At 38.0% G+C, this 23,313-nt stretch overlaps 1 protein-coding gene across 1 annotated transcript in view; it reads left to right on the top strand.

The window, feature by feature from the left end:
* LOC130034010 (cytosolic beta-glucosidase) overlaps positions 1-16,419 on the top strand; it is a 117,913-nt gene extending 101,494 nt beyond the window's left edge. Inside the window, exon 5 of the mRNA XM_056125611.1 lies at positions 15,761-16,419. Within this exon, the coding sequence (XP_055981586.1) occupies positions 15,761-15,963 (203 nt within the window). The 3' untranslated portion in view covers positions 15,964-16,419. The remainder of the gene's footprint in view (positions 1-15,760) is intronic.
* The last annotated feature ends 6,894 nt before the right edge of the window (positions 16,420-23,313 follow it).

The following is a 23,313-nucleotide window of genomic DNA, read 5'->3' as shown; positions in this document are numbered from 1 at the left end:
TTATTGTTGAGAGCGTGAAGATTTTTTTTAGATATATTGAAGTAACCAGTATTCCAGTAAATGGATGTTTTTCCTTTGCCTTTTCTATCCCTTCCTCTGTTCATTCCTTTGCCCCATATCTTCCTCCTTATACTTTCTTCTGCCTTTCTTCCTGCCTATTCTCCTTCCCTTTCTCTTTCTGTTTGTTCGTTTCTTCTTTGTTCTTTTTCTCTTCACTCCTTCCTACCTTCGTTCCTTTTTATGCTTTCAGTGTACTTGTCATATAACAACTTCTGGTCAAATAAGGTTACCTTCTTGCAGATTACTGATGATATCCTATATTATATATCATCAGTTTCTTAAGGAAGCAAGTTGTCTTTTACTTTTCTAGTTAAAATATTTATTTTACCTGTCATTATTGGTCTTATATTCTTAATTTTGAAGGCCAAATATGGTATAATCATTTTTATGATGTAAATCATTTTGATGCTCAACCAAAGGGAATAAGATAGATTCTTGGCAGCACTCAGCTACTCTGCTTAATAAATAGTCTAAGCCATCATATCTAAAATGAATACTTAAAATCCTAAACTGAACTTTTATATAATATTTTGGAATGAAAAATAAATCCCTTCCAAGTTTCATATAGATTCTTATATTAGAGAAAATCTTAGAGACATTTTAGTGCCATTAACATTTGTTCATATGAACTGTTCCAAACCCAACATTTGATCATATGAACTATCTCAGACACACATATATTCCTCATGCATAAACTAATTAAAGGTACAGGTTTGGAGTCTTTTCCTATATTACTTTGACTATGTTGCTACGTTGGTGACTTAAAGTACCGTATGCTGTTTATGGACTTAGGAAAGGTGATAGATATTGACACGTGAGTGTAGCATCAACTTTCATTCCGGTCCTTACTTAAATAGCTAATGAACCTATCTTTCAAGTTTTCTCTTCAAATACCTGTTCCTCTGGAAAGCAGTGCTGAAACTTCCCAGGAGAGCTTCAATTTCATCTTTGCTCCTCTGGTATCTTTTATTTCCCATGATTCCTTGTTTTCTCCAAACAATCCTTTTGAAGTCTATGTCCTGTATGTGACCACCAACTCCTGAGGGCTGAAACTAAGTGATACTTATCTCTGAACCACCACACCAACCCTGGAATCCAGCATATGATAGCTTCTCAGTGAATACTTGTTGGGTGAATGATGAACAGACTGCTTCTCAAATATCCACACTAGATGTGGAATTATAGATCTCACTTGTAAAGGGAAACTGTTCATGCCCCTCTGCCCTTGACCTTGCTTGTGAATGCAGCCTGACATAAATTCACGTCAAATGTTCTCTCGCCTTGACAGAATGGTATGATTGAACTTTTTTTTCTTTCAGAAAGACCCAAGTGTTCTTTATGCAATAGTGTCAGAATCCCCAAAGTTTAGACGGAGAAAGCCTTCGTGATCCTCCTCTCTGCTCTCCATAGAAGTTTTCTTTTCTGAATAAATATTGATTGCTGCTTACAAATTACAGCAAACCCATATAATTAAAAAGAATGAGACTACTCACCGGTGGGCAGTGAGTGTGCTGAGGGTTAAGGGAAGGCAAACTCTTCAGGTGTCTGCGATTTTATAATTGTACTTGCTTGGGAAGCTTATTAAAGCCTTGCAGGTGTGGTGTTTCAACACAGACTAGTGAACCTTTGAAAGATATGCATAATAAACAGAGTTTGAAATATGTTTTTATTCTAGGCCATATGGTCCTGTCTGGAGTTTGCCTGGATCTTTGGGTCAGTTCACGGTGGAAAGATGGGCTTGCAAGGACCCACCTCTCGGAGCAGCTGTCAGAGTCCTATCAGAACAAATCTGCTTTTGCATGATTATTTATTTTATGTGACTCTCTGCAACGAGCCAGCTTTGCTCACTAGCCGAAATGTGCTGAGCAAAGTCTCTTCCCTGAACAGCTTGTGGCCACATCACCAGGCAGTGTCCTTCATTGTCCTTAAAATGCAGACTAGTGAGACTTGAACAGTCGGGCAGGACAGGCAGTCTGGGTGAGGAGTTCCCACCTGGGCTTGAACTTGGTGCCAGGATTCTGAATATTTACACCACAGCACTTTGAAGACATGTCATTGTTCTTTCTTCTCAACTCTCTGATTCTTCACTTTCCCACATTCTTTGTCTCCAGGAAATTAAGTGTTCATACAGGCAAGTACTTGAAATATTGTTATAATGGTAGTGTAGTGAGGGTAATGCTAACATTTGCTTGGTTTCCCTTTGTCATTAACAGAAGGTGTCATTGACTCCTCTGAGAATGGCTTTTTAAGGGGCATTTAATGTAATTTATTCAGCATTTATCGTATGTGTACAGGAATATGAGTAACTGACAAGAGACATGGTCCCAAGTCAAGTGATGACAGAAAAAATATTCTAGCATGCAAAATGAGCCTTGACTCCATCACTTTGGAAGAAGACAACCTCCATCTTTATTTAGACAAGGTGAATTTGGAGTTGAATCTTGTCACCTCGGTTAAGAAAATAAGCTTGCCTTTTTGTGAGCTATATTCTCTGCTTGCTTATTTGAAAACAATTATTTTCAGTACTAAAATTTGTTTTATTAGGCAACATAATTTGCAAAGTTATTCATAGCTAATTTTTAGGGATATAATGTTCTAGCATCAATCCTACCTCCAGTGTCAACTTCCTCCCATTATTGTCACCCAGTTCTCCTCCACACCCCCAGCCTGCCTCTTTTACAGCTACATTTTTAAGTATGGTTTTTATAGTTTGAATCTCTTGTTTTCAGTATTGTATGTTTAGGTTATAAAGTGTCTGTGGTTTAGGTAAATGCACCACACCATTACCTCTCCAATCTGCCCTTGGCCACTGACCCTTGCCCCTATTACTTCTCATTACCTCTTTCCTTCCCCATTCTTCTTCTTTCTATACTCTAGGGTCAAGGGTCTGAGTATACCCCCTTTAATATCTTACACTCCCTCATCCTGTTATTCTACACATCACAGATAAGCACGATCATCCTGTGTTTGTCCTTCTGACTTCACTTAACATGACATCTACCAGTTCCATCTAAGTTGCAGTGAATTGCCTGATTTCATTGACCCTTGAAGCTGTGTGGTGTTTTATTGAATTCTGTTCTTTCAGTTCTTCTAAAGTCCAAGAAAAAGTAACTTACTCTTCATTTGAGCAACATGGTTTGCTGACATTCTTCATGTATTCTTCTCTTAATTGACTTACCAATAAGTCAATAAAGGGCAGAACAATAGAACAGCGGGTAGGGCGTTTGCCTTGCACGTGGCTGACCCAGGTTTGATTCCTCTGTCCCTCTCGGAGAGCCCAACAAGCTACCTAGAGTATCCCACCTACACGGCAGAGCCTAGCAAGCTTCCCACGGTGTATTTGATATGCCAAAAACAGTAACAAGTCACACAATGGAGATGTTACAGGTGCCCGCTTGAGCAAATGGATGAACAATGGGATGACAGTGCTACAGTGCTATTGTCTTATCAATAAAAAGAGGAGAGCAAATTTTTTCAGGGTAGGACAGAATGGAACAAATTTCAAGCAGAAAAGAAGCCCAGTGTGGCCAGGAATGAAATATGGAAGACAGGAAGAAGAGGGGTAAGGTAGTGGACTAGTCACGTCAGGCTTTAAAGGTCATGGCTGATTATAAAGGATTCACTAAGTGAAACAAAAAAACACTGGGGGCTTGGGGCTAAACAGGGCCAAGGTTTAGGCTAAACCTTGTGTACATTCAGTTGCGTAGAATGTACACACTGTGTGCAAGAATTATGGCAGGAAAAGTAGTGAAGAAGCGCTGGTAATTTAGAAGCATCAAGAAATAAACAGAGGCTGAGTCTGATTGATAGTGGAAGAGAATATTGAAAGAACTGAAGCAAACACGACTTGTGGATTTGTGGTGTGGTGAATTGAACGGATTGTTAGGGCCCTTTATTGGGATTAGGAATGTTAAAGTGTGGATAGGCTTGAGAAGTGAGGTGAACCTCAAACTTTATTTTACACATGATTTATAACAACCTAGATGTACCTAGACCAGAAAGATATGCTCAGTGGAGTAAAAAAGATGGAGAAAGATACTACATGATTTCACCCATATGAAGTCTATGGAAAAATGAAAATTAAAAAAAATGGAAAAATTAAAAATACTGGATTTTCAGAGTATAACAGCAAATTAGTGGTTATTGGTTAGTGATTCTCTTCTTATGGAAGGTAAAGCAAAGAGGCTAAAAGTGATGAGTTGTTTGGTAAAAGACAGAATTGGATTTGTGCTGGTGAGAATAATGCATATATGTCTAATTGGACTACAGCTGAATCTTACAAAGACAATGTTTATGAGAAACAGCCTTGTTCCTGACGCTCCATTCGCTCTCAACGGAACCACCATCTCCGAATGCAACAGTTATATATACTTAGGTCGAGAAATCAACATGATGAATGACCTGGCACCTGAGTTACGCAGGAGGAAGAGAGCGGCTTGGAATGCCTTCAAGAGCATTGAAGAAATAACTAAAAGGACAAAGAACCTCCAACTACGAGCACATCTCTTTGATTCCACTATTCTTCCTGCATTAACATATGCCTCAGAGACCTGGACCCTACGAAAACAGGATGAGAACACTATTCGGGTCTCTCAAAGAGGAATCGAAAGAACTATGCTTGGAATATCACGATTCACTCAAATGAGAGATAGAATCCGGAGTTCTGATCTTCGTCAACGCTCAAGAATCAGAGACGCTGTCTCATTTGCCAAGACATCAAAAATCAGATGGGCTGGACATGTAATGAGGTTTACAGACAACCGCTGGACTAGAGCCATTACTGATTGGATTCCACGGGACATCAAAAGATCACGTGGACGCCCACCTATAAGATGGTCAGACTTCTTCGTCAAGACCCTAAATGATCGGTTTGAGGCTCTACATGTTCCTAAAACGAACAGATACCATTGGGCTACGCTAGCACGCAACCGGGATGAATGGAGACGTTACTGGCACCCGCTCGAATAAATCGATGAATAACGGGGATTAAGTGATTAAGTGATTAAGTGAATGTCTAATTGTATATATGTACATGTATAATATCTATGTATAATTTACATATGTATAAATTGATTTATAATGATGTACATATGGAACTTAGATAATATAATGCTATATTGCTTCAACAAAAATATAGAAAAGAAAAGGTAGAGGTGGGTAGGGCAGAGAAAAGTTTTTGGCATTTAACAGAATTGTATTTTTTTAATGATTTATTATTAGCTTGCAACATCATAGCATTTCAGCATTTATCGTTATACCTCAATGTATTTATAGAATTCATTGCAGTTCAAATCCCCAAGTCATTACAAAGTTTTACTTTGTCTCCTTAGTGTACATATATCTCCATGGAGAATGACTCAGTACTCAGCTGTGATAAAATTGAGTTACAATTTCTTCTGTCAAATACTATATCTGATGATCTCCAAACTTTTATCTCCCAGCTTTTGCATCTCCCTAACCTAAAAAATCTTTACTTTCTTGAATTCTCTAAAGTTGTTCTAATGTTGGTCTAAATAACATTTAAAGCTTAAATGTTTACTTGTATATTTATGTTCATAGCATCATTTTTTGCTTGTTTGTTTTTGGAACACATCCAGGGTTGCTCGGGGATACTCCTAGCTCTGTGCTCAGGGACCACTACTAGCTGTGCTCAGAGGACCATATGGGAGCAGGAGATTGAACCTGGATCAGCTGCTTGCAAAGCAAGTGACCTAGCTGCTGTACTATGGCTCCTGCCCCATAGCAGAATTTTCAAAAAAGCCCAAGTACGAAGATAGCTCAAAAGTCCATTAATGAATGAATGAAAAACAAAATGTAAATAAACCTACAATGAAGTATTATTTAGTATTAGAAAGAAATAAAAATGTTAATATGTTCTACCCAACTACATATTCACTTCTTAGCCTGAAAGTCAAAACATGTCTTAGAGTCATAACCAAAACTTGATGTATAATCTCTCTGCCTCTACTCCAAAAGTTGTTTATGACGTGTTAGTAATTGCTTATACAAGGGCTTAATGGCTCCATGGTAAGATACAACAATCTTCACACACTTTCCTCTTAGGAAACTATTTTGGATCATTTTTAGCAAATTATTCAAAACAAACAATACAAAATAAATTACTTAGGACCTCCTTTGGGGGCAGGATTGGGCTGTGGTGAGAAAATTTAAAATAATGGTGGTAGGAAGGTACAATGGTGGTGGGATTGAAGTTGGAACATCGAATTTAATAAATTATTGCAAGCAACTTAAAAATTGTTGCTATGCCTAGTAATCCTTAACTTAGAGATTCCCAACAATATAGGCCCTCCTGTTGATCGTCGATTTGCTTGAGCGGGCCCAGTAACATCTCCATTGGAGACTTTGTTGTTACTGTGTCTCGCATATTGAATACTCTCGGTAGCTTGCCGGGCTCTCCGAGAGGGGTGGAGGAATAGAACTCGGGTCGGCCATGTTGGCCGCGTGTAAGGCGAACTCCCTACCCGCTGTGCTATCGCTCCAGCCCTCTCAACAATATTCACTCAAATTTCATAACTATGCTACCTTACCTCTGCTACCACTGATCTCTACTGTGTTTTCCAATCCAGTTGAGTTTTTTATCTGTATATCTATTGAATCCATCTGATTGTCTGTCTTTATTTAAGGTAAACTAGACCAAAAACTCATTGGCTTTCATTATTCACTGCAATTACTTTTAAACACTCTCTCACATTCCTTTTTTGCTACATTAAAATCTATTTTTCACAAAGGTCAGAGTAATCTAAAAATGTGAATTAGCATAAGTCACCCCCTAGTTTAAACTCTTTCTACGACTTTTTTTGGATAATACCATCTGTTTCTTTCTTTCTTTTTTATTATTAAATCACCATGAGATATATTTACACAGTTTTCAAGATTGAGTTTCAGTAATACAATGATCAAACACCCAATCTTCTATGACCATTTTGCTAGGACAGAGATCAAAATTCTTTAAGTTTTATATGGATTTTATATCTCTGTCCATATTTTATATCTTTCTCCTAATAATTATTTCTTTCTCTGCTCTATTGGTATATAATTGACATATAAATATGAAACATATTGGTATGTAATTTTCATGAAAATTAAAGATATACAACATGTTGATTTTATAAACTCAAATATTGAAAAATTATCAGAGTGCCATCAGCAAACATTCTCTTACCTCATATATGTTCCATTTTTCACGGTTGTGAGATACTCTCAGCTCTAATCTTTTAGAGAACATTCAAGTGAGTACAATATTCTTTAATACAATAATGTACCATGATATATGATAGATACTCCAAATTTTGATGAATTTTGTAAATGGCCCCTAACCTTTTTACACATTCACTCCTTTATCTGTAAAATGGGAATGACTATAGTATTCCTCTAACTCAGATGTTTACTCTAAAGATTGAGTGAATTAAGGCACACACAAAACCCTTTGAAGAGTTACCCTAAACCATAATAAATGTCAACTAATATGCGATTTGTTCTCACAGTCTCCATTTCTCTTCTCCATAATACATTTCACAGATTGCAATTAAAGGCACACAGGGTGGTAATTTGATTAAGATATGTCTTCCATTTAAGCTGTTATGTTCCACAAAAAAAGAGGGACTATTTCATTCACGAGGACATTTCCATTTCCAAGCACAAAATAATCTATTGCGCTAATGGAGTTGGGGGAGGGGCATTGCCTTTGGGTATCAGAAGATTTGAGAGAGACCCTTCCCATCTGGGGGAAACGCTAGATTGGGGAGGCTTCAGCAGCGCCCTGTGACTCTTACAGCTTCACCCCCAGTTCCTTGTCTCAGTGATTTATTTTTCATGACCCACAACTGACCTGCATCCACAGAACACAATCCCCGCCCCAGATGCTGCTCTGTCCCCTGATGCCCTGATTTCTCTGGTTCTCAGCACTGAGCGTTTTGTGCTGACTCTACACCCTCGAAAATCTGTGTGAAGCCAGATGGGAGGAAGTGATAAAACAGGTTTCATTCATTGCTTTTCCAGACTCTGAGAGAAGTAACAACAATAATAGGAGCAGCAGCAGCAAAAGTGGCAGCAATATTAACAAGTAGTGTATATTTAGTGTATACTATAAGCTAGCCATTATTTATAGACATTTCTATGTGTTCATTTATTTACCATCCACCCACAACCCAAGGAGGCCTTATGACTAGACTTTTATGGAAGTTGAAAATGAAAGCCTGAAGAAGGAATAAGAGAGAAAGGGGAAGAGGTGTGAAGTAAGGAGTGCTCTTTGGAGGAAGAAGGCTTCACTTGCTGAAAAATTTGATTCCCATAAGAGCTTCTCGACTGCAGCAGAAGTGACTGTAAAAATAATTTGATGGAGAACACATACAAGGGGACAGTGGAAGATTCAAGTTTTCAGAAGAGCTTTATGATTTAGATATTTTTATATAATCCCTTTCAATATCTTTCTATTCACAGCTTTGTTTTCCTTCCCAAAGTCTAATGTAAATGGCAAGGAGAGTATAGTCAAGAAAGGGCTACCACTCATGTCTGGTTAGCGGATATTTCTCTAGAAAATATTTAAATATTAGACTTCAGTTTTCAAAGGCTCCTTTCTTTTGGTCAGAGTTTATGGCCTTTGCTATTGTGTGTTCCCATCTGCAGGTGAGAAAATCTGTGTTGGGATTATTGGGACATTTTGTGAATGTCCCACAGATGCTGCCCAACCTCTGATAGAAGGGTGGGTGAGTGAGTCAGGAAGTGGAGGACTTATTGTGCATTTCCTATGCTTAGATTTTTCCAATAGTTTTGAATTAAATTAATTTTTCCCGAAGAAAGGAGAAAAATGCCGGTCTACCAGCTTTCTTGCAGAAATGGTTGCAGCTGAAGTTGTTCTCTCATTGATGTGTTCTAGTACACAGTAACAAAATGCAAAGAAAAACATTTTCAAAGTCATGTAAAGGTAACAGCCAGAAAATCTGCTTTGTCCTGAGGAATCTTACCATCTTTGCTAGGCCTTGACAAAGAATCCAACAGGCATTTACAAAATCAGAAGAGTGGGTTGAGTTTTGGAACTAGGTTGGCCACGGGCTATGCAGAGAATGATACATGTGTTTCTGGTGTTGCTTTTGTACACTAGTACAAATTTGGTGGCAGAAAAATAGCATAAATTATTTTCTTTACATCTCTAGAGGCCAGAAGCCTGAAATTAAGATGTCAATAAGATCGGTTTCCTTTTTAGTTTCTAAGGAGAATCTGTTTCGTGATTCTACCAGCTCTAATGGCCCCCTTGCCTTTTCTTGGCTTTTAGACCCATTATTCTGTTCTCATTTCACATCCTCTGTATATGACCTTCCCTTCTCTTTTAACAGCATTTGTGTTAGATTTTATACTCTTTGTTATTCAAGATAAACTCACTTTGAGGTCCCGAACTTCACTTGCAATTACTTTTAAACTAAACAATGTCACATTTATAGGTTTTTAATAGACACATCTCTGTGGGGAGTCTCCAATCACCTCATTACATATTGTGAGAATTTCTCATGATTCACTGGATAAAGCCAAGCTTTGACTAAGCAGTGGGATGAGAAGGTGCCTTTCACTCTTGAACATGCAGAAGTGTATCCATTTTTCAATGGTCATCCATGCTAGTCACATGTCCAAGTCAGGGTATATAGTGTGTCTCTCTGCGTATGATATCTCCCATGAAGACAATTAAGGGGAAGAAGAGAAGAGAGAAGTGTTAGGGGAAAAAGCAATTTTTAATATTGATATGTTTCAAGAAGGATACACCTGGTTGGGAAGCCATGTTCCATACATGGTAGTCAACTGTCACACTTACTTTAGGATTATGAGTCTTAAACGTGATTAAAGACAAAAATTACTAAAAGTGTTTATTAAAACGTAAATTCTCAAGTTATAATCTGTATTCATTTGCTAGGAATGTTACAATTAAATGCAATTGATTTTGTGATTTGGATAAAAGAAATTAATTTTCACATGGTTCTGAAGCTGGTAACATAAGATCAAGATATGAACATATTTGACTTCTATGTCATCTGGCGTTTCGGGTTTTCAATAGCCATTTATTGCTGATATTTTCTCTATGTACACATAGCATATTATCTTTCTACATATAAGGAAATATTTCATTTTCAATGATCTCATCCCAAATACTGCAGTTAGTTGAATCACCCCCTTTAAAGTCTCATATCCAAATGATGTAATATATTGAGGTACTGGATTTTGAGACTTCAATATATCATTTTGATCTATCATATAATCCAAGAGATTCTGCCTTCAATCACCGTTAGATGGGGCTAGTGATTATTATTATTTTTTTTGCTTTACCTCAAGTAATTTCAACTATTCAGGTGGACTCAACACAGTAAAAAACAATATCCTGGTGAATTGGTGTTTATATTGATATTTTCTTCGTGTTATGTCTTTGTGTGGACTTGATTTTTCATTATTTTTATATTAAGCAAAAAATTCATGCAAATGACTCTTTGAAAGAAACTCCTATGGTTGTATCTTAATCTTGGATTTGTTTTCATTCTACTTCATCAACTTTGATTTGAGGTTGCTTTGTAATCTTTTAAAAACTATATATGCATATATTTGGTTTGTATCATCAGTTGGAATTGTTATGGCATTGGCTTAGGTATTACTGGTTTATATATTTCAGAACAGTTTCAAAGGACTCTGGAAGACAGGAACCAGACAATGATTTGGAGATACCTCTTTTGAGAAAATAACACAAACTCTTAACTTATTGAAAAGCTCTGTCTTTAGAAGTATGCAGTCTGTCTGTTCTTCTCCCTTAGTCCTCATGCTCACTTCTCCTTGGCTTAACATTCTTGTGACACTTTTTCCTTCTTATGTTGTCCAAATATTCAGTTAAACTTAAATTATGCTTTATCCATGTGTTTCTGGGGTTGGGAGAGCTATTGGTACACCTCTTCTTTGAATTACGCATCTCTTATGAAGTGGCTAGAGAGAAAAATCAGCCAAAACCTCTCATGGGCTAGGTATTGTATTGAGGTCCATGTTGTCTCATTTAATCTTCACACTAGCCCTGAATTGATAATAGTGTCTCCATTGCACTATGGAAACTAGAGAGGCCTTTATAGTCATGATAGGGATTCAGACTCAAGCCAGTATAAGCCCCTTTCCCCAATCTACCCTGTGATGTTTTATAGATTCCTGAAACTTGAAGGTATTTCATAAATCTCTATTATTTTAGCATAGAAACATAGTTATTTTATAAGCCTTGGTGGCAATTTTGATAATTGAGATTTTTATGAGCTTGCTTCTGTAATCTAGTTATTTTTTATATAATCATTTGTCAATGTTTGGTTATTTTTTTTATCACATGCTGATGACTGTACCTAACATTTTGTAATAATTAAAAAATAGAAAATAGATGCTTACCTCTAAAAAGAACTTTAAGGAGCATCTTATAGAAACTTGGACTTACTTCCATCCAAGATCCAGACTGTATTTTTTTAACCAATAATAGGTGGCTTGAGCCATTTCAATTACTGTCTTTTGTCTGGCTCACCTTGTCTGCATGGATTAATCTTTTGGAAGGCTAATTATCTGTGTGGTACCTCATACTAGATTTTCCACCCAGTACAGCTCTGGAGTTTGATACCTATACTTACTCCAAAAAAATAGAGAAAGGTTCTTATTAGGTAAAAATCGCTGCATAACTACCAATTTCCACTTCTTAAATCTACTCAAATTCTACTGCATTATTTTGCCTGGTGATCTGTCACTGTCACTGTCCTCCCATTGTTCATCGATTTGCTAGAGTGGGCACCAGTAGCACTGTGAGACTTGTTACTGTGCTTGGCATATCGAATACATCACGGGGAACTTGGCAGGCTTTGCCGTGAGGGCAAGATACTCTCAGTAGCTTACCAGGCTCTTCGAGTCGGGTGGAAGAATCAAACTCGGGTTGGCCAGCTCAGCTGCATGCAAGGCAAACGCCCTACCCACTGTGCTATCTCTCCAGCCTGTGATATTTTGCAACATTGTGAGTTTTTCATTACTCTCAAGATTTGCTTTACTTTTTTTAATCTAGAATGCTTACTTATTTATATTAAGACAGTTTGTACAAGTGATATAGTCTGCCATTAGGGAACACAGAGGAGTCCAGTGGGTTTTTTCCTTCTTGCTCATTCCTTTGTCTAGCTCACTTTTCTTTGCTGCCTTTCCTATTGTCTATAAGCTTTCCACTGCTTCTTATCATGGCTGCAGATTACTGGTCTATTTGATAGCCTGATGGTTGTGTGACATTTATGGATATCTTATATACCCTACGCAATCTTGCACACAAAGTTCATCTATGTTTATAAACTGTGAAGACACAAATGCCACTGATAGAGTGTCCAATTTCTAGCCCTTCATAATGTGACAAACACTGGCAAATAACAGCCCTTTATAAATCAGTAATTTGAGAAGATTCTGCCTAGTGCTACAAAATAATAAGCTTCTGAAATAGCTGCTCTCATGAGTATGTGTGAGTGGACATGTGCGCATGAGTGCATATAATAGTAAAGAATGTGGACTTGTACAAAGAACGGGTGTTTTGGCTTTTGCCCTCTGCTTCTGAAAGAGAAACAAAACTGCTGGTAATTTTTTTGTTGTTTCTTAGTGCGGAGATTAGTTACTCACTAAGATGCCAACCCTGCGCATGATGACGGAGACTTTGGATAATGACATTGTGTTACTTGGCCTCATCACTAAACTCATCTACCTAGGTCATCAATCAGTAGGTCAATATAATGAAATGCTAAAAAAGAAAAATCCTCTGACAGTGAGCTCAGGTGAGCTTCTTTGATTGTGAAGGCTCCATGTTGAGTTTCACAGTCAGTACCAGGAGGATAAGTTATCCTGACTCCTAGAGGAGAGAGTCCAGTGGAGGGTTTGTGTGTATGGAATCCCCCAGATTCTGCTGTAGTTGCAGACTAATAAAATAACAACAGTGAGTAGAACAACGAATAGTGAATTCCATAATTTTCTCTTTAGATAACTGAAGTTGAGAATGGTTTGCAGAACCCTATCGACTTGTAGTTTGTGTCGGGTGTGAGGGATGTCTTGCAGACATTGTTTGGCTAACACTGGGCAGTGTGTGTACTTGTGTGTGAATGAGTGGATGTGGGTATGTATGTGGAGTAAAGCACTGACATGGGGTTCTTCTAGTGAACACAACCTGATTAAGGGTTTAACATATATAAGACTCTGAGACTTTTCTTCTTGCATATTTCTAATTGACCTATTTGGCGCTGAGGTGAAAATCTTGCTGATTAGCCATTGAGTCCCAAACTCTGTGATATGTGAGAGTGTAGTACTCACATACAGTTCCTGTCATATGGTGTTTCCTTTGTCTGCAACACTAATTAAAACACAAAACAGGAGAGTGGACTTCTCTAAGTGTCTTCCCTCCTTTAAGGTTTGGGACCTTGTATATCGTGACAAGATGAGTGGTGATGGTCTCTGCTCTGGAGGGGACCACAAGAGGAGAGGCATGCAATTTCCAGCATAGTTTTGTAATTTTTTTCAGTAGTGGCACAGTGCAAACAATTCCAGCAGGCTAGTTTCTCAGCAAACTAGGTAATTCTCTACTTGAATGTCCCTGCAATGAAAACGCAGAGACATCCACTAGTGTCACTCGGCAGTTTAGTACCTGCTGCGGAACTCCTGGCAGTGAACAATGAAATTGTCAAGATTTCCTTTTTGTTCCCTTCCAAGCAGGGAAGGCATGGTTTTTATCCCCTGGCTTAGCACATGAATCAATCCTTTTTGTACATGATCAGTGGGACAGGGTGTGTTTTCAGAAACTGCCTGGCTTTATAGCTGGCAGGCTTGCTTTTAGGGTTGTAGTTTTGCAAATGAGGAAGAAAAGGCACAGATTCTCACCTGTCCTCTGATTGAATTATCAGGCAGAAAAAGGAGGTAATTGTTTTCTGGACTAATATTTGGCTTCGCCCACTTTAATTCTTAAAGAGATACTTCCCAGTACTTAAATCTTTCTTAAATTCATAGTTTGTAGGTTATCGTTGACAGAACAGAGGGGAGATGTATGATTATGTGAACAAGTAGAAGAAAGATACCTCACAAAAGTTTTAATTCCTGAAAAACTGGCTGTAGTTGAGTGGTATATATTTCACTTTGTAAACACATTTTATTTAAAAAGAGCCAATGCTTAATCCTACCTTGAGGCCATTTGTAAGGCACTCCCTAAGCAAAGCACTTGGCAGGGCACCACATACGAAAGTAGAGATGTTTTTATATCATTTAACCTGTCAGAACCTTTCATGTATGGATTGTCAAAAGTCAAAAAGGTCGAAGATGATTTGGACCAACAATGTGATGCTTCTCAGGCCATGAGGTCAACGCCTTGAAGTGCTCTAGGGACCATGCAGTAACAGGGATCAAATATGGGGACAGCATATAAAAATCCTGTACCTCTGACCACAAAGCTCTCTCCCTAGACCCCATAGCTTAGTTTTAATGCTTAGCAATGGATATTAATATACGTTCTACATGTGTTTATTTACTCTTGTTTTAAAAATGAAAAGATGCTAATAAAAATGAACTGAAATTTAAAGTAATGGAAATGAATGGAAAACTACTGAGATGATTCTTTGCAGCTTGGCATCTTACAATGGAGTCTATGCATGTGCTTTGGCACATCCACAAATGAAATTACATATTGAATATGTGTTGTGAATCTGTCTACCTTAGGAGAATATATACCTAAAGAGCATCATTCTGAGTTCAAATGGAGCAGGGAGAATAACATTCTATTTTGGTGCTTTACTCAGTTTAGGGGACTGGAGCGTTAGCACAGCGGTAGGGTGTTTGCCTTACAAGCGGCCATGGCTGACCTGAGTTCGATTCCTCTGCCCCTCTTGGTGAGCCCGGCAAGCTACCGAGAGTATCTCGCCCGCACGGCAGAGCTTGGCAAGCTACCCGTGACATATTCGTTATGCCAATCACAGTAACAAGTCTCATGATGGAGACGTTACTGGGCCCGCTTGAGCAAATCGATGAACAATGAGAGGACTGTGACTGTGACCGTGACTCAGTTTAGGAGAGTGGGCTAGAACTCTGAGATGATGCTTTTCATTTTGAAGATTCCATTTCCCAAATCAGAAGTCATGTTTCAATTCCACATGGAGACAAAAAGGAAGTGCTGGACTTTCTGAGCACGTCATGGTAACATCTTCTAGCTCACCAATGGTTTTCTGGATTGTCTGAAGATTATGCCTAGAAGCTAGACAATATCTTTACTGAATATAATTTGAGGTGGTAGGAAGAAACTTTCCCTCTCTCTTTCCTTTTCTGGCTCTGTATTTATTTCTTCCTCACTGTGTCTGAGTGTCTCTGCATGCATATGACCGAAAAGTGGTAGGCATTGAAAAGGTGTGAGTAAATGAATGGGTAAAGAAAATAGATGTTAAAATGAGCACATGAAATAATTTATATAATCTATAATTTCAGTACAGGAGTGAAGCCCCTTCTTGGTTAGAACCGCGAACCAGAAAAGGGGGTTGAGAAGTTTTCCTCTGTTCCTACTGTGATTTCCTACAGGAGACATCAACCCAATTATTATATCTCTGGGCATCAATTATGTTGTCTGTTTCCATAGAGCCTTTCACAAAAATAACCCTATTTCTTCTTTCTTCCTTTCTTTTTATAATTGCAGGTATCCAACTGGATGAAGTCAACCTCAAAGTATATTGTGCATGGTCTCTTCTGGATAACTTTGAGTGGACACAGGGGTATAGCAGCCGGTTTGGTTTCTTCCATGTTGACTTTGAAGATCCAGCTAGACCTCGAGTACCTTATAGTTCGGCCAAGGAGTACGCCAAGGTCATTCGGAACAATGGCCTAGAGGGTCAAAAATAGAGACAATGGTTCAGCTGTTCCACCTGGAGAAGAAGTCTTTGTTTTTGCAAGGGAAATGCATATCAGAGAAAATTCAACTTGCTTTTGTAATCACTCACTGAACAGTGAATCTGAAATTGGAATATATGATGTCTAGAGATATAATAATTTCCTTTTCCTTATTTTCACGTAGATCCAGAAAACAAACAAATATAATAGAAAACCACTGCTACTGATTGTTATATTAATAAATCAGATAGATTTGGAAACTTCTATTCAAATACTTAAATTTATCTAGAAAAATTTCTAAAATCTACAAAGACAGGTTATTGATAATTTTCAAGTCTGACAACAAATTTTCTCTTAAAAGTACACTTGCTTTCTCGTCTGTTTTTTTTTTCTACCTACATAAACTGACATTTTCCTAGTAGATCCAATTTCCTGTGGTCCATAATTGTTTTACTATTAAAAATACTATACAAAATAAGTCTGTTAAATACTAGTCTTATTATATATTTATTCATTCTATTCAACAAGGAAACTAAGTGATAAATAGAACTGTTGATATGTTTGGTTCCTTTTCTATATATAATGAACAATGTATCTTTCTCTTACCTGATACACGTCAAGTAAATCAACAAAGCAAATTATACTGAGAATAGAATAAAAATATTGAAATGTTTATGTCCACCAAAATAAGATAAAAATAGAATCAACATAATATACAGGGCATTGCCTTTACTTTGGAATATTTAACAAAGTTAAAACTCATAAGTACACGATTACACCCATAAATTAAGTCCACATGGCCGACCTGAGTTCGATTCCTCCGCCCCTCTCGGAGAGCCCGGCAAACTACCGAGAGTATCTCGCCCGCAAGGCAGAGCCTGGCAAGCTCCCCGTGATGTATTCAATATGCCAAACACAGTAACAACAAAGTCTCCAATGGAGACGTTACTGGGCCCGCTCGAGCAAATCGATGAACAACGGGAGGGCCTTTACCTTTACCTTTATATTAAATGATTCATATTGTGTGTAAGTGAAGGAGCAGGGGTTCCTCATAGTGGTAACTGAATGACTGACTTGTTTTTGGTTTAATTGGAATTGGGCATGGGCTGGGTTTCCTTAGTTGGCATCAGGAGTAAATGAAAAACGTCTCTTTGGATTCCATGTCTTCTACACAAATCTTTTATATCGTGGAGTTTGTATCCTCACATATATAGTTAAGTCCTGTTAGGTAAACACTTGAAGTCTATCAGGCTTGAATATGATCAGGTCTATTCTACCACTAGAGAAGCTGAGATCCTGGTAATGCATCTTTCTCAGATGCCATTCAGGTTTGTTTTCTGGACCCTGCCCTCCTTGGCCATCTCTATTTTCTGTCCCGTGGAGTGCCACCGAAGTCGTTCCTTTTTTTTGGTTATTATTTGTTCTAGGGGCATACTCCTGGCTCTGCACTTAGGAAGTGACACTGGTAGGGCATACCCTTGTGGTGTGCCAGGGATTGAGTTTAGGTCAGTCCTACTGAGCATCTGCGCATCCTACCTGCTGTACCACCTACCCACCTGTTTTGCATCTTTTGTGTGGAGGGTAAAAAGGAAAGGGGGTGGAGGTGCTGATGTAGAGAAAGTGGAAGGTGGTTTTGTTTTTCACTTTGCTTCCTTAAGAGTGCATCTATTTTGCTATACTCAGAGGCTTTTAGCCATGAGCACATGCTATGTCACCTTTTAAAAATATGGTCGATTTCTGGATGATTTGGGGTGTCATATTCAGGAAATCATTTACAGTCAAAAACACCCTTTGTACCTTTGGACAGAGTGAAAAAGAAATGGTCATAGTAGTTCAATAAAAGTGCACGCACTGTGGGAAATTATATTAAGATTAAAATGGTATATTCAGGAAATTCTATTACATCTTCGCCTACTGGTTTGTTATTTTTATTGTTGATTGAGACATTATCTTACACTTTGTGTTCATTTAAAAAGCACATTTTCAACAATCTTATTTCAATTCTCTTTTATCCAGCTTGTCTTTTTCACTTTTATCATATATCTTTTTAGAATTTATGTGCACTCTTGTATTATCTTGCAAGACAACAGAGCTTTCCTTTTTAATTAGGATATTGTTTTGAATATTACTTATCCTACAGGGCATATTTACAAGTTTTACAGCAATACAAATGAGCACTGTATTTTCCTTACCAAAACCAGAAAATTAATATTCGTGCTGTAAATAAAGTGATCTGTCACATTTGGTCTACCAGGTGAAATAAACATTCCTTTTGCGGCCTCTGAGTTTCCTTCTGCAGCTCTCCGCTGAATTTTAAAGGCCAGCCCTTCGTCCCAGAGACAGATTAAACCAAGGGTGCTTCCCTAATTAGACCTGTAAATCAGAAAATTGCCATGAGGTTAAGGTGAAGAGAAAAAATCCACCAGCCCAAAACATAATAGCCTCTGTAGTATTTTAATTAATGTTATTTTTAATTGCTTGTATTAGCATTTGAGAACAAGATTGATAGGCTTTTTGCCTGTCATGAAAACAGAACCTGGATTGTTTAAATGGAAAAACAAGAGTTGTTAATTATAGTTAAAAATCCATAGATACTGTACTTAGATGTCTTGAAGGTCATCTGAGACTTGTAAAGCACGTGTTTTATGTCTGTTTTATCTAAAGAGAAGCTTGGGTATCACAATGATGGATTGGATATACTTGTAGTTTTTCCTGTCTTCCTTCTTGCCTGGATTTAAAAAATTTTTTTCCTCCTCTTTTTTGGTAAAGGGAATGTGAACTAATTATATTCTGAGGATGTTTTTGGGATAAATTTTTTTTGAAGGGGGCAGTGTTTTTACATTTAGAGGAAGTAATTTCTACATTACCAGAAACATACAAAAATACTACTTCTCTTTCCTTTCAATACTGAGTTTAATTTTGTAACTCATTGCAAACATGACCAAGAAATATCCACCCAAGCCCTTCACTGAAAGAAAAGGTTCAAGTTCTTATGAGCAAACACATAAAGATGCTGGCTATGGCAGTATTTGAAGCTGGAGTTTCAGTCAGGCTTTTGTGCTCTGAGAATTTGTGTTCAGCCTATAGTTTTTAATTATTTTTTATGAATAGGGGAATAATGAATACATTTGCAATATATTGGAAAACTTCCCTAACACTGAATGACCAAAAAAGTGGATTTATATGATAATCCTTAGCACTAGTTCTTTTGCTCAGTGCTAGGCAGGAGGAAAATAGAACACTGAGTTTCATTACTGTGAAAGCAGAATAAATCAGAGCGGATGGAATTACTACTATCTAATTAATAGCAATACACTTTACCTGGAGAACACATATTCATCACGGATCACAATATTTTAGGCTCTAGTTGTCCTGGGAGGGATATAGAACTGAGCATAAGACGTAATGAATCTTCAAGAATGAAATCAGGAGAAAATTTGACAGAGATACTCAATGGTGGGCTTTAGAATTATGGGCTACTATGGTACTAGGGAGAACATACTGTATGCATTGTGGCAGGGCATGAATTAGGGAGATGTGGTAAAATAGAATCCTCCACTGGGGTCATAGGGAAGAGTGATTCCTAAGCATGTGAATTAAGGAGTGCTGATTTTTGTTCATTTTTGTTAAGGGAACATTGGCTTAGAACACTATGTGTGTTTCAGGCACATGTAACCATAAGTCCACATCTGTATACATTACATCATGGCCACCACCAAAATACTGATTTCCATCCACCACCATTCACCTGACTTTCTCTACCTGTTCCAACCATCCCTACATCCACAGCCTCTCTGCTGACCACCATTTTGTCATCAGAGTATTGGGGTTTAGTTCATATGAGCTTTGTTTCTTCCTTTAGTTTATTTATCTATAGTCTACCTACCAGTGAACTAATATGATGTTTGTCTTCTTTCTTATTTTGCTTATTTTTATCTTTCTTGCAGTTCACTTGTGTTGTCACAAATGGCAACATCTCAAGATTGTTCATTGCTGAGTAGTATTCCATTGTGCATATGTACGGCATAGGTTTTAACAACAGAGTATCCTGTACAAAATATTATGTACTGGGATTCCTGTATGTTCTAAGGGATAAATTTCCATGCTATACAGAATCCAAAGTAAAGAGGATTGGTGGTGAACTCGTAGTGTTTTCCATCTTCTATCAATCTCTCTTCCCCCTTTTCCTCCCCTGTAAATAACAATATACTGTTCTTGCTACTTTAATAGAATGAATTCATTTGTGTGCAAGATGGAACTGAGAATACATTTTCTTCTTCATGTTTCATTTTTACAGCAGAATGGGTCCCTGAAAACATTCCAAATGCTTTACCTTCCGATGATACTGTCTATTATAATTCTGCCCGATAGCAAACTTCTCCTTATTGACTCTAAATTACATTTAATCCTGTTAGGATCACTTTTTATTGAAAGGCATGTGTTGTGATGGCCTTGACAGGACTCCAGAAGCTGAGATGCCCAGCCAGAGGAAAATACACTCTTGGAGCTCTCTAACACTTGTCATTTTCATGCTGGGCCCAGCTGTGTAGCGTCTTGAAGGATGCAGAGGATCGGGGTGTTGAGAGCAGATAATGGTGAGCTCCTGGGCAGGGTGGAGAGTTTCCCACCACAAGAAAATAATCTTTTGAGCCCAGTGGACTAAGAACCAAAGGCCATTTTGAGCTAAGACAGTATAATTATATTAGTGAAAAACCCTGGCAGGGGGAAATTGCCTGTGTTAAAATCTGTGCACAAATTAAAATAACAGGGCTAAAGGGGAAAATATCTCTATAAAAGGCTTTATGACTCTAGTGGATAATAATATCCTTGTCACATTAGGATCTAGGGACCTAGAGATATAGGAGTTTTTGTACACGGCATATGGACTTTCTTTATGCAACCTTAGCTTATGCAATAAATCTCTCTTTGGTGCTTATTTGACAAATTTGAATGTTGCACAAAAGCATACTTTTGTTCTCATCAAGACCCAGTAGAAAATATGGGTCTGCGTATTGTGGCTATTGTTGTCACCCTCTAAGATTGATGTCATCTAAAAGCTCCATTTTGGCTACATGTATTGCATGGGTAAATTCCTTGTAATATGCATGGAATTTTGCGGTAACAAGTACTGTTAATATTGCTGTTTTGATATGGCGTGTAAAATTTATTTAAATGCATACCTCAGGTTAGAATAGATTCATTAAAAGGGGTGAATTGGAAAAAAAAGCTGTCAGCGCAAATGCTGCTCATTTTCCAGGGTGACAGAAATCAAAAGTCCCAAGGACTGTAACTGTTGAATAGCTAATGTCACATATCATAGCACTATCTGCACGGTAGCCTTTCCTCATTGATTGGACAGCAGCTGCAAATTTAAATCTCATGCTACATTTCCCTAATTCCATGACAAAGACAACATGAGCAGTGGATGGGCACGTATTTGAAAATTGTGCCATGCAAGTAAATAAAGACACAGTTCATAATTCTATAAAAGAAGGATGGAACACTCATTCTAGAATTAAGCCATAATGAAACATGATTTTCTGAGTTCTAACAATAGACTGGGGAATTTAGAACCTAGGCACCACTTTCATAACTCATAGAAAATTTAAGTGACTGCCTTTATTTATTTTTTAAATAATAACTTTATTAAGTCATTAGTTTAATTACAGACATTCAATATTCCAACACCAAGCCCACCACCTTTGCACCTTCCCCCTATCATTTTTTTTCATTAGTGAAACACCATGAGGTACAGTTGTAGACTTACAAACTTTTGTGCTTGGGTTTCAGTTCTACAATGATCAAGTACCCATCCCTCCACCAATGCCCATTCTCCACCACCAATGATCCTAATAGCCCTCCTACCCCATCCTGCCTATGTGGCAGGGAATTCCCATTTGCTTACTCTTTCCTTAAGGGTCTTGTAGTTTGCAATAGAGGTATTGAGTGGTCATCGTGTTTGGTCTATAGTCTACTTTCAGCACGCATCTCACATCCTGAGAGAGTCCTCCAAGCATCCTTTACTTGATGTTCTCTTCTCTGCCTGAGCTGCCTTTTCCCTCAGCATGTGAGGCTGGCTTCCAAGTCCTGGAGCAGACCTCCTGGTACTTATCTCAACTATTCTTGGGTGTTCAACTCCCATTCTGTTACTTTATATTCCCCAGATAAGTGCAGTCTTTCTATATATGTTCCTCTCTTTCTGGCTTATTTCACTTAGCATGATACTTTTCATGTAGAACCGCTTGTACGTAAATTTCATGACTTCACCTTTTCTGACAGCTGCATAGTATTCCATTGTGTAGATGTACCAAAGTTTCTTTAACCAGTCATCTATTCTCGGGTGCTTGGGTTTTTTTCACATTCTAGCTGTTGTGAACAGTGTAGCAATGAACACAGAAGTGCAGATGTCATTTCAACTGTGATTGCCTTTATTGCCTCCTACTTTTCTCTTTTCATTCTCCTTTCAACTTGCCCTCTCTTCTTTCCTCCCTGTGAACTTTTCCTCCCAACCTTTTTTTATCATGCCATCCACTCCTTCCATTACTTCCTCCCTTACCCCTTTACAAAGTGCATATGCTCTTTGGGGTAAAGTTTTTGAAGTTCTCATGATGGGAAAACTCAAAACCATGTTGGACATCTTAAACATATTGGACAAATTTGATTTTTTTCTTCATTTCAAGATCCATATGGTGTTGGAAGAGACACCATTATCTTGTCAGAGCTCAGGGCCTCTAAAAGTCTTAATAGAGAACATGTGGGGAAGAAGTAATTAGACAGTGACATTGAACAAGTAATTAGAAGTGTGATGAGGACCAAACAGAAGAGCAGGAGGCTATGGAGCGTATGACAGGAAGGCTAAATTCTCTTGTGTTTTTTCCATGAAATCCAACTCATGCGCATTTCCAACTGTCACGTATCCTTCAGAAGAGTAGGTGGTATTTACAGTGCCTAGAGTGAGCGGGAGGAGAGTAGAAGTGATCACAATTTCTGGCGGCTTGTGAAGGGGATGAAAACATTCTTCTGTACTAACTGAGAAGGAATTTCAGATCTTTGAGAAGGGGCTTGAAAAGACAAAGTCTTTCTTTTTCTCTAACACATTTAAGTTGTTGAGTGATCTTAACTTTAAGAGATTAAAATAAAACAAACTTCATTTATCTCCAGTTGGGAGGGATAGGGGCCTTGCAAGTTAAGAGCTTATCACCTGCATTATACATACAGGCTAATCTTTTTTTATTTTTTCTTTTTGGGTCACACCTGGTGATGCACAGGGGTTACTCCTGACTCTTCACTCAGGAATTACTCCTGGAGGTGCTCAAGGGACAATATGGGACACTGGAAATTGAACCCGGCTCAGCTACGTGC

Source organism: Sorex fumeus, unplaced genomic scaffold (assembly GCF_029834395.1).
Source record: "Sorex fumeus unplaced genomic scaffold, SorFum_2.1 ptg000055l, whole genome shotgun sequence".
In the NCBI taxonomy this organism is placed as follows: domain Eukaryota; kingdom Metazoa; phylum Chordata; class Mammalia; order Eulipotyphla; family Soricidae; genus Sorex; species Sorex fumeus.
The sequence above is the reverse complement of the archived record's forward strand: the minus strand, read 5'-3'. Positions and strand labels throughout refer to the sequence as shown.